The 12406-nt window shown below is 46.5% G+C and overlaps 1 protein-coding gene across 3 annotated transcripts in view; it reads left to right on the top strand.

The window, feature by feature from the left end:
- The window catches only part of SLC6A12 (solute carrier family 6 member 12), a 525985-nt gene that overhangs the window by 417487 nt on the left and 96092 nt on the right, over positions 1–12406 (top strand). For all 3 annotated transcript variants that reach the window (XM_069628586.1, XM_069628587.1, XM_069628588.1), the window contains exons 5-6: positions 7923–8004; positions 9556–9688. In XM_069628586.1, the coding sequence (XP_069484687.1) occupies positions 7923–8004; positions 9556–9688 (215 nt within the window). The remainder of the gene's footprint in view (positions 1–7922; positions 8005–9555; positions 9689–12406) is intronic.

Below are 12406 nucleotides of genomic sequence, written 5' to 3'. Positions count from 1 at the left end.
GCCAAGGCAAAATGGAGCACATGGTCCGAGGAGCCGGAGACACACCCTCTTGTACAGGAAATGTACAACCTGAGCGACGGCTGGAAGCCGACATCGAGACTATATGCCCAAATAAACGTCCGATCTAACCCCAGAAGTGTGCACCTGAAGGAGAAGTGGGAAGCTGACATTGGAACCGAAATCACTGAGGACGAATGGGCACGGGCCCTGCTTGAACCGAAGGAGGTTTCACGGAGCGCCAGGTTCAGGATGATTCAGCTGAACGTCCTCCACAGGACCTATATGACACCGCACAGAATATCCACTTTCAACGCCAGTATTCCCTCGACGTGCCCATGGTGCTCCTCTGAACACGCCGACATGATTCACATGTTCTGGACCTGTCCCAGATCACAGAAGCTCTGGCTAACTGCCGAACAGACCTGCAGGAAAGCTGGATTGGAAAGGTACGAATGGACCCCCAAGGAAATCCTCTTGGGCACCTACCCGAGACTCAGTAAAATCAGACATCTAGTCAAACTTATGGACATGGCGTGCATACTCGCGAAGAGAACAATAGCGATGGCCAGGAAGTCGCCTGCAGGCCCACGATTTGGACCCTGGATCAAGGAAACGGAGAGATGGACGGCCGCAGAAACCAGAGCCTGGGAGGAGGGGAACAGCAGAGGCAGAGAAGATGTGAGTGCCACACTAGAGTCCTGGAAGGCCCTCATGAAAGACATGATCTTCTCGAAAAATTTCAAACCCCCCTGAGCAGAGCGTTATGGCATGAACTGCAAATTAGCCATTCTGATGAGACCACCAAACCTGTGCACGCCCTGCCGCTACCCCCCGAAGACTGGCACGGAGAACGACGGCCCCGATACTGAGCCTACACGTGCCGCGTGGACCGCACTATAACAGCAGGAGAGAGGACAGTCCAAGTTGTTGTTATTGTTGTTTTGTTGTCACTTGTTGTTCAATTGGCGAATGTGTCACACAATCAATATTACGATCCATAACCTATGCTTAACTGCTTTATGTATGATCTTAAATGCCAATAAAAACATTTAAAAATAAAAATTGGTATTCGAGTCAACTGCTTCTCTCGGACAGTCGCTTTCTGATCTATTACCAACTCCTCCCCTTATGAGCTAGAATTTTCCCTGAAAGTCTTCTAAGGGCCTTTGGTCCTGCCCCCTTTTCAATCTCGATTTCTGTCCAGTCTGCCATGTGGACTTGGCACCGTTTGTCCCCTTGATCCCGCCTGTTCTCGGTATGTCCTTGTCCAAAAAGAGTGTGCAGAGTGTTTACTGGTCTCCCCTGGAACATGTAGTCCCTTGCTAGTTCCAGCTATGCTCCTGCTGTCTCACTACTCCCCTGTAGTCATTCTGGAGAGTGGTGTGGTAGGTGTTGAGCCTCCCATTCATCTCCTCTATGGGAGTGATAGTCTTTTTACACCAGAGCAACCACTTTTTCCCCTCCTGTTCAGGGCTCAGTCTTGTTCATTCCACCCAAGGGCATTGTGTTACTTGTAGTCCTTGTTGTTTTTGTCTGGCTAGGGATGCCTCCTGGTAACCACCTCAAAGATGATAAAGAGAGACATGGCCAGGACAAAGGCTGGTATTCACCGGGATAGGGAAAGGGCCACCAATGCATACGGACAACTCTTGCACTCTAGGGAGACAGGAACAGGGGCCACTCCCACTCCCTCACACAGTCTCTGGTACAGGTCTGGCTCTGGAATTGCCCATTAAGCAGCATCCTGCAGGTCAGGAGAGGTCCCTTAAAGGCGCAAAGGTGGGCATTTCTTCCTCTTCCCATTCTTCTCGTTTCACGTACAACCCATCTCAAGCGTTCCTTGCATGCATGAGTTACATTGAGAAAAAACAGTCGAAGTAAGGGGCACTTTTCTAATGATAAATGAGACCCAGGGAAATAAGGTATACCAGTTGCGTTCATACTCATCAGTGACTTCAGGAGCAGACACGCTCGGACAGAATAGTTCCCAGCACGTCCGCTCCCGAAATGGACAAAAAAGAAGGTAAGTGCGGTTGGGAGGGCGGGGAGGGGATTCTTTGGATTGGGGAGTGCGGGGGAGGGAACAATTACCTCGATCCCCAGCAGGGGAGGATGGCAGCCTCCAGCCGTGTGGTGGTTCGGAGCGGGTATTACCCCGTTCCGAGCCTCCTCATTGGCTGAGTGGCTGCCAACCTCCTGCCCCCCGCTGGGGACAGAAAGGAAGAAACATTGTGGGGGAGAGGGACTCCCGGTCGGGTAACTCCCTAGGGAGGGCCACTGAAATTGTATGTTACAATCTCATTGTCCTTCGCTGGGTACTAATAATAGAAACAATGCAAACTCTACTTACAAAGACTTCCACCACAGGTAGCAATCAGTTAGTAGGAAGCTAGATAAAAACATAGAAGGTCTCAGTGGGTGAATTTGGAAGTAGATTCCCCTGGTTAAGGTTTTACCCCAGGAAAAAGATTAGTTTTTTAAGCAAATAAGGAACCAGGATCCATTACTGGGGGATAAACAGTGCAAATAAAAAAAGCAGACAGTGGTGAAGAGGAAATGCAGATTTCCATAGTCCATAGGCGCCCCTCTGCGAGAACAAGCACAGCAAAAATGGCCATTCTCACAGAGAGGTGCCTCTGACTAAATTCTGATTATTTCAAGGGCCTTAGGTCTAGTCACCCTAAGTTGACCAGGGTCACCATGACGTGTACCCCTTGCTCACTGTGCTCAGAGAGGTACAGCTCCACCTCACTAATGAGTCCCAACAAGGCTGAAACACGTGACTGGGGTTGCTGTTGGTACTCTTGTTCAGAAGGGAATTTCTATGGTATTTCGGTGTTGGACTGCCCATGTGGGTGGGACAAAGACTGATATGCAAATGGTATTTCCCATCTGTGAAAGGTACAGTGAGCTAAAGTCTGGCTGCGGACTCTCGAGTGCTACCTTCCCAAAGAACAGGTCAATGGGCCGTGTTCATTCTCGCAGAGGGGCGCCTATGACTACATTTTGACTCTTGTGAAAATATCTTTCCCCAATCAGTCTGGGACCAAACTTAAATAATGAAAGAACTTCCTGCATGATCTTTATCCTCAAATTTTCTGACATTTTGGTATTTTCCGAAAAAGACAAACATGTACTGTGTGCTATATCTAGCACTCTCAAGGATTGCACAAGTTAGAACAAGAACAGTTTTATTGTTGAATAAAACCTTCCCAAATGTCCTCAGATATCTTTCAGACAACTTGCTATTAATGTGCCAAATAAATTTGCATCTTTATTCAGAAGAGATATCTGACTATATCCATACATCTTTGTTGGATCGCCATTTGACAATATAATCGTTTCCTTTCAAGCTTTTGAAGACTGTTACAAGCATCATTTTGATATGCCTACTTCAAGCGACTGACTTCTTTGACCACTTACATTAGGAATTATAATTTTGTCTACAGATTTGACTTGGAAGTACTCCTTGTCCCAACCATCTCTCTGGTTATTTATGATTAAAATAATGAAAGACCTTGTTTTAAAATCTCCTTTGAAGTGTGCATTTGTATTGATATTCTATAAGTGTTTTGGTTTTCTAATCTTTTATCTTCTAGACCAGTATAGCTCCCCTGACATTGTCGTAGTCATCGATCTGACTAGCTGAATGCATCTATTTTCTATTTAAATAGTCTGATATTTGGATCAAATACCCTCTTACAGTTTAAAGTCCATGAGGATCAGCGGATTTCAAATGAATGAGGTTCCCAGTTTCAAAATCTCCAACTCTCTCTACAATGTATTTATCTTTCTTTGTGTATTGTTTGCTTTCCTTTACTTGCCGCATAATCAGAGATATACACCCTAATGAAGTCCTTACACATGCTCTACACGCTTTTGGGCATAGTTGAGCATTTTTTCTATTTCTAAATAACATTTAAGTGAAATATCATCTGGCTAATGTTTCAATTAAATGCAGGCATCTCTCTTGGGTCTCCTTAATTGCCATTGATTTTGACTTCAACCTCTGCTACAGTGAGTCTTTTCGGGTTGTGGCTCTACGGTGCACCTTTTGTAGAGCCTGCTGTGCCCCAGCATCTTGGATGCAGTACATGTTTGTGTACAAATCTAATCCTCTTTGGAGGATTCACTTCCCAAATCAACAACCTTCCTAAGATCCAACGATGGATGCTAAATAGCCATCTTGCATTAAAACCTCCAAAAAATAAATCCATCCTTCTTGACCTCTAAAATCATCTTCCTGACCCTCTTATATGTGACCCCCCTGCCATCTGGAGCTCACATACGAATTTTGCTAAATCACTGAAAAACGTGGGAGTCTTTTGGTCAGTTTGCCTAAGCTTTAATAAACAATCGTCAGAGGTCACAAAAACTGCATATTTTAAACTCCAACTGCTTCTGCCCTGCTTGGCTCAACAGGATTTTGCCCCACTATCACCAGAACCCTAATTAATTCCAAGCTGGATTATGCAAACTCCTTGTTCTCCAGCCTCACAGATTATCATTCAGAACGTCTGTAGCTCATTCAAAATGTGACTGTTTGAAAACATTTTAATTTCTATAAATTTAACTCAGTTTTCAAAGCCATCTAATCCTTGATTTGGCTTCCTGCTAGATGGAGGCTCCACTTCAAGACTCTCTGCGTGTCTATAAAGGCTTGAATAGACTGGCACCTAGTTACCTAACCAGCATTATATCATCTTATCATACTCAATGTATGCTTTGCTCTTCTTCTGCCTCTTAAGGTCCTCAAAACCGGATTTAAAACTCTTGGGGTCAGACATTTCTGAGCAATGGTACAATTTTTATGAAAATGCTTTCCCACATATCATCCGGGTGTCAAGTACCTGTTCATGTTGTATCTGGGTTCAAGGGTGGGGTGCTTAACTCTTGGATCTTTCCCCGTTCTCCAGTGTTTTGCCCAGTGGTTGTTATGGCATAGGGGCCGACCTCCATGGTCCCCTCTGCAGCAGCCAATCAGTCTAGGCTTTCGTGTATCCTCGTCATATTTCAGGGATGAGATATGAGCAGTGGTGGTCTCAGCATCTGCCGCCACTGGGTCTCTGTTCAAGGCCCCCCGCAACAGTGCCGTCTCCTGTTTAACGGACTCCAGCTCTAGTCTGATGGCCTGGAATTTGTTCCTCAGCTCCTGAACTGCTTCCATGGTTTCAAGGATTTTTGGCACCTTAATCTGTCAAGTACCTGGTCATGTTGTATCCGGGTTCGAAGGCAGGCTGCATTACTTGTGGATCGTCCCCCATTCTCGAGTTTTTTTCGGCCAGTGGTTGTTAGGCATAGGAGCCGACATCCAGGGCCCCCTCTGCAGCAACAAATCAGACCTGATCCCTGTGGCCCGACTCCCCAAGTCATGAGACAGATGTACCTGGATTTACGTAGCGGAGGTACAGCATGGGGTGCTAGCTCTGACAGCTGAACGGTAGATGTGATCCTGACAGGAGAGGCTGTGAAGATTCCTGAGGCAAATCAACAAGGAGTAAGGTAAGGATATTGGAAGAAGGAGCAATTTGAGCAAAGAAGGAGCCACAGGGCAGGACAGGGCAAAGCACAGCAGGAAGAAGGCAGCGGGGAACAGATGGGAAGGACAGAGTTCGAGACAAGGAAACCAGTGAGCAAGTAAAGCCAAACAGAAGCTCAGTAGGACACCAGTAATACAAACATATGGAGTGTATTAAGATGCGTCCGCTTCTTCCTGTGTAGAATTTACACAGTCTGCTGCCACCGAAGTGCGTTCACCAGAGCGGGCGTTGTTGCCATGGTAGCCGCTGAGGCTATGCACAGGGTTCCGGCGTATGGACGCAATGTCTTGGCCCATGCATACATGTTGCCTTGATATGCTGCAGCAGCCAGCAATACAGACAATCTCCCCATGGAGCTCTGTGGGAATCCATGCGGTGGGGATTCACCGGCCCTCACTGGCACCTGTAATCTGCCGCTAATTCCAGCAGATTAGGTGCCTGTAACGGTATTACTGTCTCGTGGTATCCTTCCGGATCTACCAGTGGAATACCACCAGACTTGTAGTGAGGCCCAGCTCTGCAGAGGACCTAACCCTAACTTTCATATTAAAAAACCCCACTGATTCCTTTGACTCGTTGGTTATTTCATGAGTACCGCTCCATTTGTATGTGAGTTATGTTGACAGATTTATTTCTTGGTGTGGCAGATCTGGTGCGTCTCACGGTACCTATTTGCATTTGCTGCATATATTTCATTTTGTATCTCCGACGCTACTGCGCGTGCACGGTGGCCCTACTGCATGTCAGGTGCAGTTGATCATCTTGTGTGTTTTGCTGAATATGTTTCCATTTGCAATACATTGTTCATTTCGTTTTTGGCCTCTGCGACTATTTTGCATGTCTGGATATCTCGATACTTTAATTTGGCCAAAAAAGTGAATACCTTGGGCCCGATTCATGGAATTATTTGCACGGTTCAAAGTAACTTTGCACTGCTGAAAAGTGACTTTGCACTGCCGACACAACCTTTGGTTCATGGAACTGTGCAAAGTGTATTTGTGCTGTGCAAAGTCATGTTTGCAGCACAAAATGACTTTGTACTGACTTTGCACGGACTTTGCACTGCAAAAATACACTTTGCACAGTTGCATGGATCAGGGTTAGTGTCGGCCGTGCAAAGTCACTTTTCAGCAGTGCAAAGTTACTTTTAACCGTGCAAAAAAGTCCACGAATCGGGCCCATTGAGTTTAGCCGAGTAAGGCCTTGATGCTGTGTTTCAAAATCTCTTAAATTGAAGCAGACAATGTTGATTTGTCTGCCTCTTTGGAAGCCTGAACGAAGAAAAAGATTTTTCAGAGCTCTTTTTGGCACGAACACGTTGATGGAACTTCGCTTTGTATGACGTGAATCTTTCCAGCAAGGCAGACAAGTTGCATGCAATATGGGTGTACTATCATGTACGAGAGCAAACCTTGCGGCAAAACACATGTGTGCATTTTCCAACGTAAAGCTAAATGTAACCTTACTTATGATGCCACATCTCGGACACTATAATGTCTATAGGTTATGTTGTCAGCTATCCTGTGTATGCTCCCCCTACTTCGCATGGACTGAGTAGTGCTTTGCTGGGCACGCTGGTTGGACAGGGGCATGGCTGCTAGGGTGCTGGTGTCTGAGTAGAGCGCGATGTGGTGTGGGATGCTCTGCTGTGTGCATGGGCCATGTTGCCGCTCGCTGCCTACCCGGGTGGATGTTTTCCAGGGTGCTGGAAGGGGAGGAGCCCAACTTTGCAGGTTGCTCTTTGTCTGCCATTTGTGATGTGGCCGATGCTACTATGGCACAGCAAGGCGTTCATTGTTGACACTATACCTCACTCAGGCTTCCATTTCATACATGACTTGCTGCATGGATTTATTTATTTATTTATAGTTCATGTATAGCGATACTCGCCCGTGGGCCTCAAAGTGCACAAAAAACTGGACAGACAGAGCAGAATGCAGGAAGGGATACGGAGACCATGGTCTGAGCTGATGAGAACAGTTGTCTGATCTGGATGCAGGAAAGTAGCTTCCACTATGTCAGAGAGGTCTGGTGTTGTGTGTGATGGATGATCATGAGTGGAGGACCGTGCTGTTGAGGACAGTGTTGCAACGGCAACTGTGTGCAAAGGCGGTGAGGGTGGGGGCTGTAGAGATGACCCAGTGTGTAGGGGCATTTCTGGTGTGGTCTACCCAAGAACCTGCCATCTACAAGGGTTTCGGGGTGAGGGCCATTTAGCAGCAGCCTTTAGAGAAATATTCTCAGGGGCCGGAGGGGGCAGAATAGGGTGGCAGCTATTGTAGTAGTAACTTTTTTTTTAGCATAATATGAAAATGTTTCTAACACAGACATGAACGAAAACACTTCTCATTGACTGAAGAAATCTAATCCTTTCTCCCACAGCAAACTGTGTGGACTATTCAACGCAACCGGATAACTGGACCGCCACAGGCACACCCACGTCCCCGGTCATCGAATTCTGGGAGTAAGTATGGCGTCATCTGCATGTGTGTGAATGCGAACGACGAGAGGGCATGATTGCATTGAGTCATGTGCTGTTCAGCAGTGTCGATTTCACAGTCAGTTCAGGATAACTGCTCCCTCAGGAGAACACCATTCCTCCTATGGCTTTCTTCCTCCTCCGCGGCTTCACTCTGTGCAGAACTCTGACTCAAGTTCCCATCTCTTTAAACATCTCCATTCTGCTCAACTTGAAGAGGGAGGCCTGTCACAGAAAGGAATAGTCAGTTGAGTTAAAGCCTGGCACCATCCATTAGTCTTGGAAAGGGATCTTTGTCTGCTCGGCCAGGCAAATGAGGATTGTGTAATCGTGTGCAAGTGTGGGATGAAGGTATCAGAGTGAATGATGGTTGCCAACACAGGACATCCTCTCTTGAAACATTTCCACAGCAGGTAGTGTATGAACTTCCATTCTGTTCTGTAGCCCAGCGATCATCTGCTCAATGTACCTGCTATGGCAGTCCCCGACCAACACAGACATGGGCATTGAGTGAGTTTTGCAACTGTTTGGTGTGCAGGCTTGTATATCTCATTTGCATAGGTCTGAATACCAGACAAGTGTACCCTTTTGTCATTAGATTCTACTACATAAAATTATTTAATGGCCCCAGAGAATGGATTGGAGGCAGATTTCTTTAAACAATTTTAAAGTCCTTTAACATTTGTTTTGACACAAAACAAGCACAATGCAGAAGCCACATTTGAACCTAAGTCTCTGAATTACCCAAAGGCTGTTACCTCAACACTATATAAAATACAAAAAATAAACAAAGAGCCTGCACCACTCCAGTGGCGAGCTGTTGCACACACTGATAGGCGGTGCCAACCCTCCCCCTCCAGTAATTGCTTGCAATGTATGAAATGCTGTGCTCAGTGGGGACTCGGGCAACCTGGGTTTATGTATATGACCTAATAGGGGCATGTTTGAAGTATGGTCTATTGGTATGTTAATCGCTGCCACCAGCCACAGGGCTAACAAAAGAGCAGGTCAGTTCCATGGAGCCCATGTCAGTTAATCAGTCTGTCTATGGCAGGGAGAAGCTCACCCCTCCTTGGGATGACATTGTGCTCTCCTCTCCTGTCATATTCCAGCTAAATATGACAGGGGGACTGTACCCGTAGGCTGTGTCCAGGCCGGAGTGCATGGGTCGATGCGTAAATTGTGGTGTGTGCATAGGAAAATGTGTGTGGATTAGCCCCACAAATTTTCCTGAGGCAGGTCTACCATCATCCATTTACTTACAATTTGTAAAAAAAAAAACAGGCAAGCACACGCCCTCCATGCGGATGGGCCAATTCCTCACAGTGGGATAGCTCTGCACTAAGCCTTGCTAGCAAAGATACAAGGCAAGTCTCTAGCCAGCATGCAGAGTCCATTTGAAACACATATCACACTTTTTGCATACCATTCCGTATTAGTATCCTTAGTTTGGGCAAAATTAATTAAAGCTGTGCATAGTTCACGGATTCATATGACATTAAATGCCATTGTGTTTTTGTTTCTCTGCACTGCTAGAAACCGAGTTCTGGGGCTCACAGATGGCATTCATAACCTGGGCACCGTGCGCTGGGAACTGGCCCTCTGCCTGCTGCTGGCCTGGATTGTCTGCTACTTCTGCATCTGGAAAGGGGTCAAGTCCACCGGCAAGGTAGGTGCGGGATGGGGGTCACGCCAGTCCAAATGTGAAGACGCCCGGACAGTGCTACTGACATTCTTATTAAATGTTGCTTTTGATAGCAGTTGCCAGCAATGAGAAATAATAAGGCAAAGTTCTTCACTCTACCCGGGGGGAAAGTCTCAAAAACGAATGCAAGTCAAAAAAGCCCAGAGGATACGTTTAGTTTTAGAAATGCACAGGACACCTTATTCCCAGTGCTCACCTGTGCATTTCAGGGTGGCTGCGCAGATGTGCTGTGCAGCCCCCATGCACATATTATTTATTTATTTTATTTGTGAATTTGTAAAGTGCGCAAATGGCCCTGGGGCATCGTGGCGCTGTTACAGAGAATTCACTTAGATACAATGATACAGAAAAACAGAAACAGATCAACAGTTGTGGAGACATTTACAAGATATGAGTAAGCAGGTTCCAGGGTTACATGGGAACTGCCTGAGATTGTTAATGGAGGGAAGATCTAGTTGAAGAGCTTGGTTTTATTGACAGGTAAAAGCTCTCCATACTCATGTATTACAGGCTCACAGCATACACATGCATGCTGGGAGCGCATTTCACGGTAAGTGCCAAAGACGAGTATGCTTGTCCTTTTTGCGTAAACGTGCATAATAGCCTGGCACTTAAGGGGCTAAATTGCAGCTATTACACTTAAAAAAAATGGAGGGGGTGCAGAAATCATAAAGTCATGCAATGCACATCCCCATGGGCCTGTTCCAGACAGATCCAAGGGAATGTTTTTTGTTTTCTGTGCTATTTAAAGTGCATCCCGTTTTCTCCAGGCAGAATTCACGTTAAAATGCACAGAAATACCCCCTGGTTTGTGCAAATGAGCACAAGGGGCAATGGAAGGCCTTTGAATGTGCATATCTATTATGCACACATTTAATTGCCTCTTTAGAATAGGGGCCATTTTTTGTTGTTGTTGAAAATTATGACCAGCGCATCTCATCATTTGCATCAAAACACGTTTAGAGAATGTGCCCTTGAGTTCATGAGATGATCTGATGCACATGATTGTCCAGGAACAAGGAACGCGCTTCTGTGCACATTCCTAATCTTTTATCCTGCAACTCCAGCTCTTGTAAAGAGGCGGCAATGTTGGGCTCCTCATTTTTTGGCCACACAAGACATTGCATTTCCTCCATTGCCCAACATGTATAGACACTGGGGCTCATTATAAGTTCGGTGGTATCCCGTTACCGGCACCTGGTCTTTTGGAATTACCGTCAGAATACAGGTGCCAGTAAGGGTATGTAAATCCCCATTCCATGGACATCCCATAGGACTCCATTGGGGGGATTGCTGGTAAATACCTTCTGTTTTTTGCTGGTCGGGTGCTTGAGTTACTTCCATCTCTTGCAATGAGAAAGACCAAAGGATGTAAAGAACCTGTATTGCTGAGACTACGTTAAAAGTATACAATTTATATGTTGACTGATTTCAAATGAGTGCTCTATGGTCCTCTCGCAATTCAAGCGTGCCGAGAATGACACTGCGCAAGCTTGCGCACTGAATAAAAAATGTGCACCACACACATTAATGGAATTTTCTGCGCAAAGTAACTGTATTCGCAAGTCTCACCTGGAACGCTCCCGACACGCCCCCACGCAAAGCATAAACAGCCAGAACAGACACTGTTGCGTGCTTCCCCAGTGCACAAATACACACACCCTTCAAACAGTGCGTGGGGTCCCCCCGCAAGCAGGCTTCCATCTCGAAGAACCTGCGCAGGATCCCCCGTAACTGTTGCCGGCACCCCGATAACATGCATACGAAAATTATTAACTGAGGTACTCAGGTTAAAATCAGAAAATCTGCATGTGAACACCTGTAAACCGCTCCTGCACCCTGCTACACTGCATACGTGGACCCCTAAGTTAGATCGGAACCCTGTTTGCATATATGCACCCCTAAATCCGACATGCAAACCCACCTACGCACTGCGATTCCTATGTGCAAGTGTCTTTACCCCTGCCTTTCGGTGGCGTAGAGATCGAGGGATTTGCGTTCCCATTTCTATGCCAAGAGGCTGCCTGGTTGGTTGCATGAATGCATGTCGTTTGGTGCAATTGTGGCCATGCAATTGTCTTTGTTCCACCCCCTTCCAAGCCTTCTACTCAAGCCACACCCACACTCTGCATGGTGTCTCGCGCAGGGCGCTCGACGGCTCGCAGAGACGTGCCGAGCTTGCACAAACTCCACGCAAATCCTTGTAAAGAACTGCGCATTTGATTCCATGATTCGCCAAATGGGATTTTGCACGCAGTTTGGCACGCAGGTTCCCTAGTTCCCCCGCAAATGATTGCATGAATCGGGCACTTAGTATGTCCTTACCTACAAAACCATTATAAGACTGTTTGTTTGACTTTGCCTCTTTGGACCAAAAGATGCACAATTAATCTCTCAATCTTTCAAAAGAGACTCTCCATTCTCAGGTCTCCAAAAGTGGTCAGGCAATGCAATCTGTTCAGTCGGCTTACAGTTACCCTGCAGATTGTAATTGACAATGGGGGTCATTACGACCCTGGCGCTAAGGGGTTAACGGCGCCGTAAAAGGCTGCGGCGCCGTTAACCCCTTAGTGCCTAATTACGAGGTCCCTTTGCTGGACCCGACCTTAACGCCTGGTCTTGACCAGCCGTTAAAGTAGGGACCCGCAAAGGGACTTTCGAGGTAAGTACGGTACCGCAATT

This window comes from Ambystoma mexicanum, chromosome 12 (genome assembly GCF_040938575.1).
Source record: "Ambystoma mexicanum isolate Mex_15411 chromosome 12, UKY_AmexF1_1, whole genome shotgun sequence".
Classification (NCBI taxonomy): domain Eukaryota; kingdom Metazoa; phylum Chordata; class Amphibia; order Caudata; family Ambystomatidae; genus Ambystoma; species Ambystoma mexicanum.
This window is presented reverse-complemented; position numbering and strand designations above follow the sequence as displayed.